Source organism: Phyllopteryx taeniolatus, chromosome 22 (assembly GCF_024500385.1).
Source record: "Phyllopteryx taeniolatus isolate TA_2022b chromosome 22, UOR_Ptae_1.2, whole genome shotgun sequence".
Lineage (NCBI taxonomy): Eukaryota > Metazoa > Chordata > Actinopteri > Syngnathiformes > Syngnathidae > Phyllopteryx > Phyllopteryx taeniolatus.
In genome coordinates this window covers 9728512-9748570 of record NC_084523.1, presented here as the reverse complement: position 1 = coordinate 9748570, position 20059 = coordinate 9728512, and the positions used below count along the sequence as shown (strand labels likewise).

At 46.9% G+C, this 20059-nt stretch overlaps 1 protein-coding gene across 7 annotated transcripts in view; it reads right to left on the bottom strand.

Moving 5' to 3' along the window:
• Positions 1-20059, bottom strand: part of LOC133471611 (plexin-B2-like) — a 36245-nt gene that overhangs the window by 4560 nt on the left and 11626 nt on the right. For 5 of the 7 annotated variants that reach the window (XM_061761291.1, XM_061761288.1, XM_061761285.1 and 2 more), the window contains exons 3-30: positions 12369-12886; positions 11875-12201; positions 11337-11475; positions 11048-11193; positions 10718-10897; positions 10290-10424; positions 9354-9454; positions 9097-9223; positions 8865-9027; positions 8146-8257; positions 7816-7927; positions 7580-7681; positions 7282-7377; positions 6881-6968; positions 6346-6509; positions 6063-6211; positions 5663-5792; positions 4460-4596; positions 4177-4359; positions 3987-4098; positions 3658-3873; positions 2514-2597; positions 1708-1803; positions 1498-1634; positions 1144-1244; positions 771-1003; positions 327-508; positions 141-207 (exon numbers count right to left, since the gene is read on the bottom strand). In XM_061761291.1, the coding sequence (XP_061617275.1) occupies positions 141-207; positions 327-508; positions 771-1003; positions 1144-1244; positions 1498-1634; positions 1708-1803; positions 2514-2597; positions 3658-3873; positions 3987-4098; positions 4177-4359; positions 4460-4596; positions 5663-5792; positions 6063-6211; positions 6346-6509; positions 6881-6968; positions 7282-7377; positions 7580-7681; positions 7816-7927; positions 8146-8257; positions 8865-9027; positions 9097-9223; positions 9354-9454; positions 10290-10424; positions 10718-10897; positions 11048-11193; positions 11337-11475; positions 11875-12201; positions 12369-12878 (4329 nt within the window). In that variant the 5' untranslated portion in view covers positions 12879-12886. The remainder of the gene's footprint in view (positions 1-140; positions 208-326; positions 509-770; positions 1004-1143; positions 1245-1497; positions 1635-1707; positions 1804-2513; positions 2598-3657; positions 3874-3986; positions 4099-4176; positions 4360-4459; positions 4597-5662; positions 5793-6062; positions 6212-6345; positions 6510-6880; positions 6969-7281; positions 7378-7579; positions 7682-7815; positions 7928-8145; positions 8258-8864; positions 9028-9096; positions 9224-9353; positions 9455-10289; positions 10425-10717; positions 10898-11047; positions 11194-11336; positions 11476-11874; positions 12202-12368; positions 12887-20059) is intronic. The other 2 variants (XM_061761287.1, XM_061761290.1) reach the window with 1 other exon arrangement.

Below are 20059 nucleotides of genomic sequence, written 5' to 3'. Positions count from 1 at the left end.
TGTGTTGACTGATACAAGCTGCAAAGTGTCATTGACAATATTGACAAAAATGGAAGGGTTGTGCTCACTTTTGTTGTTTACTGTATGTGCTAAGGTGCTAACACGAAGTGCGTGTGTGTGCGTGTGTGCACGCGCTTCACCCTGAGGAACTGGTAGAGGCAGACGGACATCCAGTTACACAGCATCCTCTCCACCACCGTCTCCGACCTTCAGGACCGACAAGCAAAACATTTGGAGGTTTTTGTTGCATTGTTTGGGCAAATCAATAAAATGACAAGCAATCAGAATGCGTTTGAGGTCTCGGGGTGCGGCGGGCGCTCGCTGACCTCCTGAGCATGAGCTTGGGGTTCTTGTTGTGCACGTGCTCGTCCATGAGCTCCAGGAGCAGCGTCCGCGTGATGTCGGTGTAGTAGACCAGGTTGCCGTGCAGCGCCACCGTCAGGAGGGAGGCGAAATCGCCGCGGGCGCGCGCGTTGAAGTCGGGCCGGCTCTCCAGCGTGTGGATGAACTGCGACGACACGGACGAAAGAAAACCACCTCAATCCCGCCGTCGTTTTGACATCACAGCAGAGCTTCGGGGCTTTAAATGTGGTGTAAGAGTTTCAAACAAGGGTTAGGGTTTGAAATGAAGGTTTTAAACCCGGGTTAAGGTTTGAAAATAACTCGGCCTACGCCTAACCCCGACTTAGAACCCCAACGGAGGCTAAACCCTCATTTCCGAAGCTCGTTTCGCGAGCCCAATCACGAGCGGAGCGGGAGCGCGTCCTCACGTTGATGAGGAAGGGCTTGCTGTTGAGCAGGTTGGAGAACTGGTTGAGGGCCTGAGCCACGATGGCCCTGCGGGACTCCGGGATGCGCAAGCGGCCCGTCGCCACCGGGGCGGCCCCGGCGCCGTCCTCGGAGGGCAGGAACAGGTTGCGCTCCGTGTACGTCTTGTAGTCCAGGAAGGGGATGCGGGCCTCGCTCGGCTCGCTGGTGTGGTCCTCCATCTCGATCATCAGGTCTGAACCCGACGGAAGATGAAAGAAAGGACGGAAAGCAGAAAAGTAGATTTCAGCAAAGAAGCGAAGGATGACGGGTGCTGCTCACGCGCTAAATGTAAAGTCGCGGAACGTCACGTCAAGTTTGGTGTGTGAAGCTGACCCGTGAACTCCTTCTTGCATCGATCCCTGACGCTCTCCTCCAGGTTCTCCAGCTGATGCTTCACCTTCTCGTACTCGCGTTCGGCCTGCCGACTCTTCCTCCTGCGGCCCGCCGCGGAGACAACTTTGAGCGTTTGTTCCGTATCCTCGATAGCCGGCTTACGGTTCAGGTACTAGTACGCTCTCTGTCCTCGCTAGTAAGACAATTCCTGACTATTACTAGAACAATCCGCAACGTGCGGAACCTCGGTTGTCAACGAGTGCACAGATTTGCCCCGCTAGTAACATGTGGTCGTCCTTTTTGAGCGTATCAGTTTGCGGACCTCAAGCTGGCTATGAAATAATTGCTTCTCACCTGTAGCAGTAGACTGACGCGGCGATGAAGAGCAGCATGGGCACGATGACGGCGGGGATGATGACGGCCAGCGGGATGTCGTCCTTCCACACGTAGTACACGGAGCCCACCGCCCACTCGCCGTGGCCGAACTTCACCTGGACGACCGCGCTGCGTCAAACGCTACGCGCAGAACCGGGCGAACGTGCGCGCGCGGGTGTGCGTGTTTACCACCAACTTCAGCGGGTCGTTGGCGGCGTCTCGGCGTTGCCGTTGGGATCCGGCTCGGGGCCGAGACGACGGCGCGTCCAGGATCAACTTGTCATCCTGAACATATCCACAAGGGGGCGACTTCACATATTTCGATTACATACACTTTTTTTTTGTCATTACACACGTCACGACTACAAGAAAGAAACTACAGTGTGGTATAAACGTACATCGTCAACTTAGCGTCTATTTCGACAGACGTACAGACTACGCATGAGTGTCATCACGAAAAGTTGCATTTATGGACGACGTCTTTCAAAAAAGAGGACGGCAACCTGCACGGCTTGCAACTGGCGACGGGGAACTTCACCCCGCCACTCCAAAACGCCCAAGGACAGCTTCGCTAATTGAGCAGTTTAGCTCGCTGGTCACACGTGCAAGTTTCATCGACTGCTTTTGGGACCATTCAACATGTTTTAGTCCAGCTAAGTAACGTGACTACCGCGGGGCAGCTTTGTACATCGGATGAAAAGACAAAGAAGAAGACCGTTGCGACGAATCGACAGCAATGTAATTTGTTTTTCAGTCGGAATACAATATATGCCTTCGACTATTGTTTTTGAATATTCCTGATTTACGGGTTTTTAACCACCGCAACATTGATGCTAATTTTGTGAGCTGGTCACGTTACGTGTTCGCCATAAGGTAGCGGACTTTCGTGTGTTTGGTTAAACATTGGTGTAATTGTCATTTTGTGATGAGTTTTACAGTAAACTTCAAATGTGAAGTATTTCTCTTTGCAAGGAGGCGTCCGAGCGCGCTCTTACCTGAAGTATGGTGACGTTACACGAAGCGTCCCCGACAAACGCCCGCGCCTCTACGGCCGTCATGGCCTTGGCGAAGCCTCGACCCTGCGGCCAAAGAGAAGAGCGTCAACGACGGTCAGTCCGTTTTTTTGTTGTCTTTATATGCCACCGTTCGTAAACAAGGCAGAACCATCGTGCGGGCCGTTATGAAACCATATCCATGTTTCATCGCCCGATCGTTGAGTTTTATATACACAAGAAAATGATGGCTAACTAACTTTTCATTGGGGAGAAGTTGCATTTGCTCTCATATCAAATTATTCATTGGCGTCTTTTGTGTTGTCGTTGACTTGTTCGACTGAAGTTTGAGTATCTGCTGTATCAATGAATCATGTGAAACTACTGCATCGATGTACTAAGATATTATTTCTACGCGGACCCCAGGAAGATGAGCAAAGTTTTACGGCACAAGCTAACGGCGACGTCGGCAGCGGTTGTTGCTTGAGAGACTCATTGATATTTTCACAAAATACTTTGCCAACAACACCAAAAATTGTCAATATCCGAAGTAATTTAGTGTATGATCGGCAGCACTTGTTGAAGTTGCCATCATCCGGTGATTTTTGAGTTCGTAACTACGACGGTTGCCGCCGAGCTAACTAAGCTAGTTAGCTTTAACCAACAAGCTTTAACCCAGTCTTCCGGGTCACACTGAGAGCGAGCGCTTCGTGAGATTTACTTCAAACTTCACAGAAAACAAGAATCATAATATTGAATGACAAGCTAGGCTCTGCTCATGTATGCTAGGAAACGTCGCTCTCCGATCGCGCCTTCAGCACGGCGGTCAGCGTTCTCGTCTCCTAATGCAAGACGCAGCGGAGGCGCGGGATCGATCCCCGGCGCGTAGACGAGTGTCACCGGTCACACCCGATTGGCCGACTGTCGTATCCCCACACTGTGTCGTTTAAACAAATCAGAAGATGCTGCTCATGGAATTACGTGCACACGTTTGGCCGATGCCGTCGTCACGCTGACGTCAAAGCGATCCCGCGGCCCGGACGAAATTGCCGCGCGGGCCGGGAGCTCGACGTGTGTGCTCGAAAGGGATCGTTTGTTATGTAGTCGACTAAAAATTCCGAGTATGCGAGAGTGAGGCGGCGCTCACGGTGACGATGATGACGCTGATGACGCTGGTCTCGGTGATGACGGTCTTGGAGAGCTCGTTGAAGGTGGGGTCCGGGTGGTAGGTGAAGGTCTTGAGCTCCTGCGTCATGTTGTCCAGCAGCAGGACGGTGCGCAGCGAGCGGCTGTCGCTCCAGACCACCGCCGGCGACAGGAACTCCACCACGCTGTCGTTCTTGCTCACCGATTCCTGCACAAACTGGAAACGAACGCGTACGAACCAACGTCGTGTCACACTTTGAGGGGATGGACGGAAGATGGGCGGCGCGCAGGTGGATGAAATAAATGTATGGACGGACGAAGGCCGCCCACCTCCACGGACGTGCTGTCTTGCGAGAAGTCATCCACGGCGGGCACCACCTTCAAGCTGGCCCTCTGGATCAGGTCGAAGCCGTTTCCCGTCACCGCAATCCGTCGCCCGCCGCTGATCACGAACGACGACAACAAAGAGGTCAGCGGCGACGCACGCCGTCGAGCGTTTTCCGACGTGGCCCACGCGTACCACACGAAGCTGGACTTGGGGGCGTAGCCGCTGATCTTGGGGTTCTCGGCGTACTGGAAGGCGGCCGCCAGCTCCTTGCTGGTGTCCTGCCCGTAGTTGACCTTCACCGGCAGCACGTCCGACGGAACCTTCTGTCCGGTGTACTTTCCCGTCTTACACGTGATCCGCTCGCCGAACGAAAGGCTGAACAAGCGCACAAAAACGGGTCTTCGCTAAAGTACACGTCAGTCGGATTCAACTTGAAGTACATACATTTGTGTGCATTACACGGCGGGTGGCTTACACTTGACACGGAACTCCGCCCACTGACACGGTGACATCATCTTTGGTGGCCGTGTCCAGTGCCTGCCCGTCGATGGTGATGACGGTCCCGCCGGCGGCCGGACCTTTGCCGGGCTGCACGGTTTTCAGTTTGGGGTCCTGGACAAAATCCAAACGGAATTTTTGGTTTTTCTTCCCGCTCCCGTTCTCACGTGTCACTTCATCTTTTGTTCGAAACTGGATGGTTCCACCTTGAGCTCAAAAATGTTCCATTTGTTTTTTTTGGTTTTTTTTATGAACAGTCTTGAATTATAAAATGGGTCAAGATAAAAAAAAAATTAAAAATTTAAATAATTCTCATTTGTATGTTACTAGTAATAATTTATTTAATACAATGAATAAATGTAGAATTGTTTGACTATTTTTTTAGTTACAATAATGGGACAAATTAATAAAAATGAATTTTAATTTCAGGGGGAAAAAAGCTAAAACGATGCTGGAAATTTTACAGTAATCTTGATGTTAAATATATAAAATAAAATTCATATTTTTATTCAATGAATTAAACAATTGCCATTTATGAAATCATTTTTGACCATTTTTATTTACAACTGCATAAATGAATAAAAATAAAAAAAGAAATACAATAATTTGTTTATAAAATACATTTAAAAAATGGTTCAATTTTTAAGTCAAACTGCTTATTTTATATTTTAATGCGATTATTTTCAATAATGAGACATGAAGCCCTGCGATTGGCTGGCGACCGGTCCAGGGTGTACCCGGCCTCCCGCCCGAAGATAGCTGGGATGGGCGACCCGCGTGAGGAGAAGCGTAAAAGAAAATGAATTAAAAATAAAGAAATTTCTTTTTTAAAATGTTGGGGGAAAAAATAGAAGCAGCACATATTACAGGACTCTTGGTGATGTAAATGAGGATTTATTTTAATAATAATGCATGCAAATTAAATATTTGATTATCTACAATAAATCATCTAGCGAATGACTTCAGTTGCGCATTTCTGATTCTTTGCTTTTGACAGCTCGCTGCTGCTGCTTTGTTCGTAAAAGCAATGAAACGTAAATGCGCAAATTGGCATTCAGCCCCGCGGTGACGTTTCGTCAGCAGCGCTTTGCTCCAATTAGCCGCAAAAGCCCGCTCGAGCACTTTGACCTGAATTCGGATGACGGGTTGCACTTTGGCACGACGACATCCTTCCACTTACGCGATAGGTGAAGACCACCTGAGACCTCCCCGTCCGCCCTCCTTCCACTTCCACCTCCACCACGCCGTCGCTCGACTCCACCGTGAGGTCAGAGGGCGGCCGCTTCGCCGGCCCGATCTCGCACACCACGCTGACGGACAAAAAAAAGCCCACATAAGATACAGTAAATGCATATACTGTAGATAGATGTGAGAACAGAAATGTCGTCACAGCCACATCCCCGGTTATAAGAGGGTGTGCGCACTTGCGCAACCACATTATCTCAGTCTTTTGTTTTGTTTTTTTAACAATTGAGTTGTACAGCTTATCGGTCCGATTGAGGGTGAATTTTTCTTTTTTAGTTCTATCCCCAAAAGCCGGCATTTGACAGGGGTGTGTGGACTTTTTCGATCTGCGTCACCTGGTGGAGACGGAGTATTTGTGCGGCAGGTGTCGACACTTGACGCCGGCCACGCTGATCCTCTTGATGTCTTCCTTCTTGACGCCCATGTTGGAACCTTTGATAGTCACCGAGATGTTGCCGTTCAGCGGCCCGAAGCGAGGAACGATCTGAACGGCCGCAAGTTCCACAACCGTCCGCACGTGTTAGTCTGCGCCTCGACTGGCGTGCTCGCCACCAGTAAGATGTGGAAGAAATGCTCAAACGGCAAGGAAACCGCGTAAAAAGACAAGACAAGACTTACGTCGGTGATTTGCGGCCGGGGGCACGAGGCGGGCGCCGGCGCCGGGCACAGTCGTCGGTAGACGCACGCCTGCGGGGTGGCGCACCACACGCACTCGTACTTGGCGTCGGCGTGTTTGCACAAGCTGCAGTCGTCTCTGCCCACCGAGCAGTTGTACAAAACCACTGCAACAAATGAGTAGCAGTACATTAAACTGTTATTATTATTATTATTATTATTATTATTATGAATAAACAGCCACATGTACGTCAAAGGTGTATGCAAAACATCAAAACTACTATTTTGAAATCATTTCACCAATGATTTCATGAGATCAATGAAGACAAAACAAAAATGAATAAATCCATCCATAGTGAACCATAACAATAAGGAAACAATTCATTCTCATTAACGTTATTTATACTTCATTTAATGATAAGTTAAGACACAATTGAATAAAATCAATGCAAAAATGTTAATTGCATGTGTGATTTTGCTGATATTTCCGTATTTTATGGCATACGGTCCACGCGTGGCCCCGTCCTGCACTACTAACCCGTGAGCGTGCTGTCAATCTTGCGCTCGGTGTCGCGTTCGATGACGTGGAAGGAAACGTTCACTTCCTGCTGCTCGTCGTACGAAAACTGCACACACGCACGCAAAACAATCGTAAAAACAATGCATCACTGAGATTTGGGGTAAGAAACTCAAGTGACGAAAACAACTGAGTGGGAACGCCTTTAGCGGGTTTAACCCACAAGGGGGCGCTGTCACGCTACTATTTACTTTTCATGTAAAAAAAACAAAACTATATGTAATAAGAATGCTAATTATTTTCACGCTGGAAGAAATGTCAATATCGAGGGTGTGTACCTTTTAAACATGAATGTCAACAGAGCGAAATTGACGGAAGTTCAAATCAAAGCTGAGGAACTTCGGGAGCAGTTTGTTTGTTACCTTGTAGCCTCGGAACTTAAAGTCGGAGCCGCGCTCCTGCGTCACCTCCTCCTCGGCCCGCTTCATCAGCTCTGTGCCCATCACGAACCGGCGACCCTGAACGCAACGCCACGCATCCATTTGCGCAGTTTTTAACCCATTACAGAAATTCACTGCATAAGGACTTTCAATCCCATCCGTTATTGTCATGAGTATGGAATATCCAAGCGTTTCAACTGAAAAAAAAAAAAAACCCCAGCATGGCGGCGGCCCCAAATCGTGCGCAAGCTCGTTGCGGCTGACTGAATGTCGTCCTCACCGAGTAGATGTCGAGATTTCTGCCCTGGAAGCTGATGGGAACCTCGAAGCCCGCGGGGATCAGCAGCGGCTGCGGTGACCCGAACTGAGGACAGTGCTCCGGCTTGGACAGACACGAGCACAACGTTCCGTCAACTTCCGCCACGCGTTCGCACGTTAACGGCAAGTACTGTAGTACGTCGGTCGTATTGCGTGTATTACTTGCGTGAGTGTTTATGGCGAAATAAAGGGTTGAACCTGTTGCGGTTTGATGACGTGACTCCCGTCCACGGCGGCGTCCGCGTCGCTGCATCGGTGCTCGCGAGCGTTCCACTGGCAGCCCCACTCGCTGGTCACGCACGAAATACACCTGACGTACGCGCACACAAAACGCACGACGAGACTGTTCATTTCCAAAACACAATTCAGCATGAACCTCAAATGCACAACTCGCTCGTCTCCAACACGAAGCGACCGAGTCCACTCGTATGCCTTTCTGTGACTCTTCCGGCCGTCGGCAACAGAGAGACTGGAGCGGTCACAGAAAGGCACAGAAGTGGATGTATTTTTGTGAGTTTTGAGTCTTACGGTGTGTTGGGATTCTTCCTGACTGTCGCGGCACAGTTGTAGAAGTGATATTCTCCCGACGTCACCACGATTCTGTCGTTCACCACAACTTTCACCGCCACCGACACGTAGTCTGGACACGTGCGCACGCGCGCGCACACACACACACACACACACACATTTTTATGTATCGTATCAGCTAACTGATGTTTTTCCAGCCGGTAGATTCCCTTAGCTCAATCCGAGCAAACTGTGCAAAACCCCAAAACCTTTAAGCAAGAGATATTTGCAAAACGGTACAGCAATACATCGATGAGATACATTTCTATCCGCTGCGAAGAGCGACAGATTTGACTGCAGCTTACCGAGGCGCTGTAAACGTCTCAGGATGCAGTGGATCCCCGCATATTCGCGATTCGGCATCCGTGGATTCACTCATCCGTGGATTTGTTTGCAATTTCTTTTCTTTTGTCTTTTTTGAGAATCACCCATTGGTGGCTCATCCCCACTTATTCTAGAATATTTTGGGTTTCCCCCTCAAACCAATTGTAATGGGACGTGAATTATCCGCTTTTTTTGGGGTATTCACACTCCAGCCCAGTCCACCGTATAGCTGCATGTTTGTATTATACAAGGCATTTTGGGAGGCTGGAACATTTTGTCCGCCTTCCGACGACTTGAGCAGATCGCTTCTGATTCTAAGGCTAAGTCGCGCACTCCGTTCGGGCCGCCGGCTTCACCTCGCTGCTCGGGAGTGGCCGGGATCTCGGCGGGGTCCGGCAAGGAGCAGGTGACGACGGCCGGGCTGCCCGTCGCCACGGCGCGGCTGGGCGAGTCGTCGAACAGGCAGTGCAGCCGGTCCGACTGCCTGAGTCTGGGCAGCGCCGGAATGCTGATGTCCACCTGGAAGACGCAAAGTCAGAGGCTTGTTTTTTTTTCTTCAAAATCTGCTTTTCGCCGAACACGGTGTACCTGCTGCGTCTTGTGGCAGCTGAGGTCGGGCGGCTCGAAGGCCTGGATCTCCACGCACTGCTGGTTGGGGGACCACAGCCACGTGTTCTCCTCCGTCCACCTGCTGCACTCCTGCTTCCTGGCGCACCTGCCACCAAAGCAGCAAGTTCAACCCTCACGCATTCTTCCGGGGGAGAATGCGTTTCGTGACATTTGCGTGAACACAACTGAAATGCTTAACATAAGATACTTGACGGCCATATAATGGAACACGTTACCTTCCCTCCAGCACACACCAGCCACAGTAGGGATCCTTGAGGGCCATGCAGGACGGGCAGTCCTTCTTCAGGTGGCACGACTGCACCGGAACCTTGGTGATCTGCACCAAGACACTCGGGATAACGCGCGCCGTTTTTTTGAATTCGTTATCAAGAGTCTTGTCATATTTGGTGATTTATTTGAGCTGTTTTCATTTTATTGAAGTAAATGAAATATAATAACATATTAAACATGAAATACCTTTTATTAAGGGAACATTTGTGTTAATTCTTTTTTTAAATTCAAAATTGGTGAATTAAAGTATGCATATTTATTAATTTCATGTGGATTTCTATCATGAAATAATTGATTTAATGTATATAAGAATAAAAAGTGTGTATTTTTAAATGAAATAATTGGTCAGTTAATTATAAGTGAATTAATTATAACTAAATGCAGATGAATTATTTGATTGATTTTTATTCGGCGCATTCATTTAGCATTTTTTTTCCCAAAAATGTATTGAGTGAAAATCTTCATCAATTTTTTTATGGAGTTATTTAATTATATATTTGTAATTTAGTAGAAAAAATATATTTGTAAAAATCAAAAAATACATCTGACATTTTTTATAATTGAATTACATGGAATTTAAAAAAAATATCTTGAAAAGAACTATTTAGTATTTGTTTTAAAAACCCCAGAAAATTGGCCAGGCCCTGCGTTTGTGTGTTGCCTCACTCGTCCTCTGCGAGCGCTTTCCAACTAATTCACCTGTGTATCAATTACACGTGCTTCACCTGAGCGACAGGACAAATTCGAGGGTGACAGATGAGGACAAGAACAAATCAATGAGCGCCTCCCGCGTGCTAACGCAGACGAATGTTGGTTGTCGGCTTCGCAAACGATCAAGACGAAATCAAAAGCGCCGTCGCGCACATGGTAAATGGATGCACCTTCTTCTCGCTGGTGATGTACAAGTGCTGCAGCTGAGCATCCAGCAGCAAATCCTTGTTGACTTTGTCGCCCGTCACCGCGCCCGACGCCCGGCCGTAAACCTCCGGGTGGGGTGACAGATGCAACTTGAGCACCTGGAAACCAAACAAGCCCAAATACTTGATTTCCACTTTATTTGCTCCATCAATGAATAATCACATTTCCCTGAATTGGTTGGGAAATTCTGAATGATTGACTACAAATAATGCATCTTCATCTATCTGTGGCAGCTACGGATATTGACAACTCCACTACATCAGTGATTCTCAAATTGTGGCATGTGTACTACAAGGGGGCTCCCTCTAGTGGTACGTGGGGGAATTTCTTTTTTCCAAATCCCTGAATTAAATGTTCATACGCTGCGTAAGCGCCCGAATGCGCGCCGTACCTCTCCACCGGCGGTGCCCAGGAAGGCAACGGCGTGCCCCATCTCCACGGCCACGGCCACGGCAGTCATGACTCCCTGGCGGACCAGGGAGGGCTCGGCCACCAGAGCCACGTCGGCTTTGCTGGCCAGCGGCGACGGCAGGAACTCGGCGCCGCACTTGTACTTCAGCACCATGTTGTGCTGAGGTCAGGACAAAGAGAAGGCGTGACATGGCGTCAGAGTGCAAAATAGTCAACTTGGAGGACAAAATGTGAACCAGGAACCAAACTCAATTGAAGATTGGCTCTTCACAGGGTTGCAAAGGGGCGGGACATTTCTGTGAAGGCTTACCTGATTTGTGCTGCTGCACAGCCCGCCCGACTTGGTGGAGTACGGCGAGTAGACGGCCGGCTTGTCGTCGATGAGGCCGGCGTCGCTGTAGCAGGCGACGATGATCTCCAGCAGCCTCGTGTTTATGGCGCGCAGAGGGTACATACCTGGCAAACGGAGAGGGGGGGAGGGGGGGTGGGGCGACGGGGTGACGACTCCACTTAAGTCGACAATTTTACAACTTGAACTTGCTTGGCGAAAGCTTATGAAAGACTCGACTTCAACTTGGTATTCACGAAAGAAGACCTACACATGGCCGAGGTGGTCGGGTCTTCGTCAGAGGTGAAGGTGACAAAGAGAACCTTGTCAGAAGCCAGGACAGGTCCATACTGGCCCGATCTGGTCAGATTCTGAGCCAAAACCTCGCCTGGCGTCGTGACGTAGGCGGCCTGCAAGGGGAGAATGACGAACAACAGAGTCCTTCAAATAACAGGAAGTAGGTCAGCATTAAAAAAAAAAAAATGGTTATTGGTTGGGCAAACTTTTGTGCTCAAAGGCCACGTTTAATTTTGAAAATGGACCAGGTCATTCCTATACGAGATTGAAAAAGTGACTTGAAAGTGTACGTAAAAAAAGTTCATTCAAAATTTGACAATTCGCATTTTTAATTGTATTATTAACAATTCATTTAATTATACTTAGTTAACCCAAAAGTTTCCTTGTATTTATATCATTTTATGACAGTAAACTGAGTATTTGCAGTTTGGCTCTAGAATGGAACCTTGAGGGGCACCAGAAATTTATGAAAAAGTTAAAGCAGACATTTAAATGAGTTTCATTGTTGTTACCTGAACTTTATTGAAGTTGTTTGTGGCGCTGCAATTGAGCTGAAGCTCGGTGTACGAGTAGTAGCTCTGGTCGTCCTCGCACATCCGCGAGATGAAGGTGAAGTTTTTGGTGTCCTGCAAGCCGAGGGTACGCGAGAACAGGAAGTAGACGAAGGGGCCGTCCTTGAAGGCGAAGCGAAAGTCGTGCAGGTAGCGCAGCACAAAGGGGTTGGCCTGCACGGCCGAGGCATCAATGATGTTCTCGAAGATGTTCCACTCGCCATAGTCCCGCAGGATGCGGGTGGAGATTAGCTTGGTGCTGTCGTGGCTGCCATAGCCTTTAGCGACCTAGCATGGACGTGGCTAGTTAGTTATAGGCATTAAGAAATGCTTCACAACACTTCACTTTGAGATACTTTTTTTGTTTTGTTTTTTTGAGAATTTTGAGGCTGGATATGAATTCAAGCAATACTTTCTGGATGCTCAGGAAATGAATGAATGGATTTGCTCCTCACCAGGAAGACGGTGAAGTTGTCTCTCTCCTTGGTGAAGTAGGACATGACGCCCACCACCGAGACACTCTCCTCGGTGCTCACCACGTACGACTTCTCGCCCTTGTTGTCACTGAAGTAGATCACGTGCTCCACGTTGCTGAGGTTCCTGAGCGAGCAGATGCCCCTGAAGATGCTACCGCACACCACCAGCCTGTCCTTGGCGCCATGCACCAGGAGAAGTTTATTGTGGTTGTCCGTCTCACTTGCATCCTCGCAGGTATCCGTGACGGGTGGCGTGCACTGCCGGTTGTCCCGCCGGGGCCCCGTCTCCACGCGGGCCTCCGTGGCCAGGTCGGACGACAGCTGGTAGAGGGCGTTGACGGCACCCACGTACAGCCGCCCCGTGCGGGGGTCTTGGACCACGTTATTAATGAGCGTGTTGGAGGGGAATTCAGGGTTTTTAGCCCACGAAGCGCAGAGGAACGTGGTTCCCACGGTGACCAGGAACAGCCACGGCCAACAGCGCTCCATTACAACTGCTGAAAGACAAGAAAACATTTCAAGAGAATTCTTTCAGACATTCCAACTTCATACAGACACTTGGCAAAGGCAAAACCAGTTCAATAAAGTTCATCTGAACCACAAAATTGATTTAGCTTATTCATGAAGGTGTCCCTCAAGGTTCTTTCTTAAAGCGACTTCCATTCTGACTGGAATATCACCGTTTTCATGCCTTTACTATATAGTCAAGACTCTGCTGCCCACTGAAACCTTTTAGAGGTGTTCATTAAAAATGAGTTTGCAATACAGGTCGACTCCGCCACACAGAGAGAGTGAAAGAGAGCGACAGTTTGCGAGAGGGTGAGTGATAACGAGAGAGGGTGAGAGGGAGAGAAAATGCGTGAATATGTCATGACAATAGAAAATGTCAAAGTAACGACTTACGAAGAAGATACAACCAATAGCTGTGCGCTGTTAACTTGTTGATGAAGTCGGGGAGTGCCTAGATTTAGACATGCATTGAAGCTTTTCAAGAGGTTGTGCGCAGTAATTCTTCTCCACGCTGGGACTAATGAGTCAGAAGGACTAATCTCTGTGATATGGAGACAATTCATTCTACAAATGCTGTAAAATGCCCGCGGTGCATTTGGAGACATGGCGCGATTAAACGGCACAATCATCACAGCTTGTCAGCTTGTCCTCCAAACAAAGTCAGTGAAAGACAAAACAAGTTTTCGTGGAGGACCAACAAAAAACAGCAGCGGTGAAGGTCGAAAGGACAGAGCCGCAGATGTACCACGGGAAAGCTTTTTCATTCTAGTCACAATACACAACAAACACACACAGTAAACAACCAGTTTACAAAGGTGAGGGATGTTCAACAGGACGACTGTGGAACGCAACAAACGAGCCGCCAATATGCACGGAATCTGCTCCCATTAGTGGAGTTGAATGATAGCAGCCGCCTGTGGCTGTTAAACATGCACATCATCATCATCATCATCATCATCATCATGCTGCAATTATGCAAAAGACACCGGCCACTTCATTAGGTACACCATCTCAGGAGAGCTAATGTTGCATTTTTGTATGATTTTTTTATGTCCCCACCCCACAGTAACTTGGAACTTACGTGAAACTTGGAAATGAACACGTGAGACCCACTCGTGACTTGCACATACCGTACGTTACGTACTTCCGCCTCTGGCATTTATTCAGCATCATGGGAAAACTACACAGGCGCAATCATAACCGGCATGAAGTGTGAAATGAATACCTCACAGTGGCGCACAGATAACACAATGGTACCACGGGGTAACTACTTGGCTGGGCACAAAGAGGCGAACCAGCCACGGAGACAAAGAGGCGACACAGGCGGCCCGACACTAACGACACTTAAACCCCCCCCGCCAGCCCACCCCTTGCTGACACAGAACCAAAACAACATCCCCTAGTACAGTGTTTCCCAAACTTTGAGGTAAGAGTTTACATTACAAAAATCCCATGGCACCCCCCGCCACAAAAAATTGCTCGTAAAACCTTTTTAGCCTCAAGAGGAAAACCAAAAAAAATGTGAACAACATGACTCAGCAAAGACCCAATCTCGTTTTTCTGCTTCGATATCGACTTTTAAACATTTCGCTGATGAGTTACATGAACAAAACATTGATGTGCTGACTTGATGAGCTAGCGCAAAGTCATGATTGCATCTTTTCATATGGACAATGGGATTATAAATCACCCACTCAAATTAGCAGAAAAGTTTATCTGAGGTTTTTGGGCCATTGTGGTCCTCGCTCAGCAGCCACTGGAGAAAGTCCACCGAGGGCGCTTTGTTCTCGTCTGGCACAGAAAGTTGCTCAGCGTGTGCGTATGCGTGTGTACGTAGCGGATCAGTGTGTGCTTAAGGTGGAGCAGTTATGAGAGGGGCCTGTTAATTATAAAGGAGCTGCTGTAGGGTCTGATAGTACGAGAGAAGAAGGCCAACACCGAAAACGCAGTCACAGTCAGTGAGCGTGTGTGTCTTGGGTGTGTGTCAGTGTGTGAGAGACTGAGGATTTTAGATTTCATTGACTGTCCTCTCCTCGTCTTCACCGCCTGCTCACCTTTCCTCTCCACATCTTCCCAGCTCACCTTTTTCCCTCCCATTAATTACCATGTCGTACCTCGCCTCCCCTCCATCGCCCTCGTCAGCCTGGAGATGGAATTCAAGATAAGAGGGTGGAAAGATAGCAAGGAGGGATGGAGCAGGGCGTATCCGGGTGACTCTAGACCACACGTCTCAAACTCCTCCGCGTCATTTTATTTCTTTGCCCTTTGACGTCTGTTGAAATGTACCCATAAATACGCTAATAACCAAACGCAGGGGGCAACTATGTCATACGATGGAGCGATTTTTAGGGTTTTCACACAGAATATCCGAGGCAAGGCACAAGAAGTGTAACTGGCTGCGTGCCTAGTACGTAAACAAACACACAGTGTAGCTCGGCTTCTGGCTAGCGATTTGATTACATCTCCCGGGCTCTTCAGATGGAGCTAAAGCTATAACAAATTAACATTTTCAGTGTTTTTATTGCATACAGTGGACTGTCCCAAATTGGCGGTTTGGCATTTGCAAATTCATCTCTTTGGGAGGAAGCTATCCCCCACCTAAAGTATTTTTTAAAATTTTATTTTCATTCGATCCCTCGCTTATTCACGTTTTTCTCTTTTTTTTCATGGCAATTATATGTGAGCATAAATTATTTACAAATTTTCGCTATTCGCATTCAGGCTCGGTCCCTTGCCCCTGCAGATGGCCAGGATCCACTGTATAAAATAATAATTCGCACTGTTCATGCAGTTAATGCTGTAATTGTCTACGTCTTTACTACAGACCAAACTGTTGACTTAAAACTAAGTCAAGTACCAAACCGTGAATCTAAAACCAAGGTACGAATCAAATAAGCCTAAAACCGAGGTGCACACCAAACAGTCAACTTAAAACCAAGTTATGTACCAACCATGAACCTAAAACCAGGGTATGCACCAAACTGTCAATTTAAAATCAAGGTTAGAACTGAACCGTAAACTTAAAACCAAGTTACATACCAAACCGTCAACATAAAACCAGATGGTTTAATATGATGTTGGTCTACCTTTTGCAGCTATAAGAGCTTCAACTCTTGTGGGAAGGCTTTCCACAAAGTTAGGAGTGAGTGTATGGGAATTTTTGCCCATTATTACAGGAACATATTTGTGAGGTCACACATTGATGGACGAGAAGGCCTGGGTCACTGTCTCCTCGAAATCAACCCCCAAGGTGAATCTATCAGGTTGAGGGCAGGCCAGTCAAGCTCATCCACACCAAACTCTCTCATCCATGTCTTTATGCACCTTGATTTGTGCACTGGTGCAGAGACATGTTGGAACAGGAAGGGGTAATCCCTAAACTGTGCAAAATCTCTTGGTATGCCGAAGAATTCAGAGTTGCTTTCGCTGGAGGTTAATATTCTGGACATTTTCAACTTTGTGGCAACAGTTTGGAGATGGGCCCTTCCTGTTCCAACATGGCTGCATTAGTGCACAAATCAAGGTTCATAAAAGACACAGACGAGAGAGTTTGATCTGGGTGAACTTGACTGGCCAGCACAATCCTGACCTCAACCCTACAGAAGACTTTACGATGAATTAGAGCGGAGACTGAGAATCAGGCTTTCTCGTCCAACATCAGTGTGTAACCTCACAAAAGCAAATCTGGGAAAAAAAAGTCAAATTCCCATAATCACACTCCTAAACCTTGTGGAAAGCCTTCCCAGAAGACTTGAATCGGTTATAACTACAGTGGGTGGACCGACGTCATATTAAAGCCTATGGATTAAGAATGGGATGTCACTCAAATTCATATCTGAGTCAAGGCAGGTGAGTGAATACTTTTGGCAATTTAGTGTACGTACTAAAACCATGAGCTTACAACCAAGTTACATTTCAACCTTTGCCTTAAAGCCTTAGCAAACCATGAACCTCAAACCAAGTTACGTCATAAAACATGAACCTCAAACCAAGTTGTATCAAAGGTTGAAACTAAAACCAAGGTACAACCAAAGCCGTGCATTGGAATTTTTAGTGTACCATTCGACTGCTAGTGATGATCCATTTGTATGGTTTCACTCCTCGGAATGAAGTCTCATAGGCCCTCAACAAAATGGTTTAGGAATGCGCCTGGGATGGACAGCGGTGCGGAATGAGCGGAAGCCAACTTCCTGTGTAGATGGCCTCAACAACTTCCTGAGGGAGCCTCCTCGGAAGGTCGTGACCTTGATAAGGGAGGCCGGGGGGGTGTCTGTTGTTGCCTCAAACAACACTGTGCAAGACTTTCACCCGCCTGACCAAGGGACTCCTCGCACATTTCTGGGAGTTAAATCACTAAAGATGTTTTTCAAAACACATGCAGCCACTTATGTCAACATGGGAACACGCTCCAAGGCTTTCAAGGGCAACAGGTGGCGCTATAACCCCAAACTGGAAACACATTCAAGACACAACAACAACAACGAGAATGCAGGAAATCCTTTGCCAAGAAATCCTTGTTGAAGTCGAAGTTTTGAGTTGAGAAATTTAGCTACAAATATCCGATCCATATCCTTATTTCGTGTGTTTCTTAGAAATCACTTCTTGCTCTTACATCTTGTAAGTCCTGAGCTTTTTCTGCCAACTCGGCAAAACTCCAACGTGACACTCGAACGCTTTACTCACAAAATTCTTCAAAGTTTTCCTTTGGTGCTGACCTCATTTTGCAGCAAGTCCAGCCCGTGCGTGTGTGCGTGTGTGTGTGTGTGTGTTCAGGCGTTTCAGTCTGGGCGACATACGGCTTCCTAATGACCAATTTACATAATTAACACAGTGAGGCATGGCAGGCTGCCGGTGGGCGCACACACACACACACACACACAAACACGCACACACTTGGCATTGTTCCGAGTGCGCTTTGAAGCCGACACTACGGCGTCCTGCTGCGAATTGGTGATAGGTTACAATCTCTCTCACACACACACACACACACACACAACGAAAAACTTGCTTCAACCAGGTAAGGACTTGACTTGCTTGATTTTCTCCACAGTAAGTCAACTTAAAAGGCGACGGTTCAAAACTTGAGCCTTCCACCTCGGTCAAGGTTTGACCTTTGCCATTTTCATCGCTCTTTGTTCCTTCAACAGCATGACCACGCTCTAACAGGAAACATACGAGATTGAATTCCTCTCTGACTCGTCTAATTTAAGATGTTTGAGGTGAACATTCGTCCCAATTAAAGGAGAAAACGTTGCGACGGACAAAAAAAAAAAAAAGTTGCCGGCCAGAGGAATTTAATTCCGAGCGAAGACCAGGAATGATTGAAGAGATGAAAACGATCCAGCAGATTAAAGCCGCGGCCTGCGAAGGCGAGCCGGGGAAGCTTTTTCAAAACCACTTTGATTATCTGACTCCAGCGGCAAGATAGTGTTTGATCCCTAAATCTATATTATGTCAATAAACAAGCTCAGTCAATGTGCATGCTTTTATCTTGAAATCCCCGCTGAGCCTCCACGCCAAGGCTTCCATCTGTCAGATTTTCGACTGGATTAAATCACGCACGGAAGGTCAAGCGTTTGACGATAAGCCTGAAGCGGCTAATTAACCACCTGTCAATCAAACACGAGAGCAGACGTAACCGTAAATTCATCAAGTGTATTCAGCACTTTTTCATATTTTGTTTCATTCCAAAATCTATTTCCCTGAGAATTTTACACACAACGCCCTATAACAACAAATTACTTTTGGGAGATTTTTGTTAATTCATTTAAAAAAAAAAAAAAAAAAAAAAAGTTATTTCAACAGACTTCAGACTTTTTGGACTTCATGTTTGCTTTTGCTCCAACGTGCATTATAATGTCCTTATATAGACTAGGGGTTGAAACGATTAATCGACTAGTCGACTTTACTACTCGGCATCACGTTTTAAAGCTTGAAGTCGACTAACCGTTACTCACATGAAATGTCCGGCCAACAAGGCGAGACAGTCTTCATTCGTCTGTGCGGGTCTAAGACTACGAAAATTAGCTGATGGGGGGTTAGCATAGTGGTTCGCATCAGCTTTGACTATTCCGATCGCCGCTAGTCTGAAAATTTTCATATCAGTGTGATGAGGAATGAGAAGCGGTGGGAAGCAAAGCGACATCTTTGTTGCCAAAATGTCTGCACGGGCGACAACTGTGGAATAACGAAAACTTTATCATAAAATGCCAAAACCTCACGAAATAAAACGGAAAAAACGGACTGTGGTGGCAAAAAAATTTGGGGACCACTTTAACTGTACTGCAAAAAATGGCGTCATCGATCAGTCGACTTTGACCCGATTTTCATCACATTATAGTCGGCAACAAAAAATTGGTGCCTTTCCAAATCATTTCCAATCAACTGAAATTATCAACGGTGAACTTCATCCATTTTGGAGTAAAGCGGCGACAAAAGGATATCAACGTAATTGATACCAGTAAACACCAATTATTGAGCCAGTGGATCATTTTTCGCAACGAGCATTAGCATGTGCGCTAACTGCTTCCTGGCAGGAACCAGACAGCAGCTGCTTTTAGGTTGAGCATATTTTCCTTGGCACTAAATGCTAACTTGAGGTAGCAAACAGTTGTTTTGGCCTTAACTTCAGGTTCTCACAAGCTCAGCCAGTTTGTTCAAAACATTGCCTTTTCCAGTTTATTTATGTTTTATTTTTTGCATAAATGCAGACATGAATATGAGGAACAGATGACACTGAGAAGTCGATCAAAACAAGGCCATTGATAAGTTTTCATGCTAACTATACAAAACAACCATAATCGAGAGATCCAAATGAAAGTCATGAAGGGAACGCAAACAAAGGGCGAGTTTCACAAACAAAATAAGCTTTGGAGAAGCAAGCTAACACGACCCACTGTCAATCAGGCGCTACTGAATTTTGCTGTGTTATTTATTATTACATTTTTGTACTGTCAGGTTTGGTTTAACATTTTGTTTGTTAAATATACAATGTTTAATTTTGTTGTAAGTTATGTAAGTTCATATATAGAAGATGTTTGACGGTTTATAATGACCGTAAGATTGATGCTAATTCCTGTTAGCCCATCTATGGCGTTTTGCATTATATTTTCACGATTAAGCCAGCAGCCTTTTCGTTATTGTACAGTTTGGTTGAACAT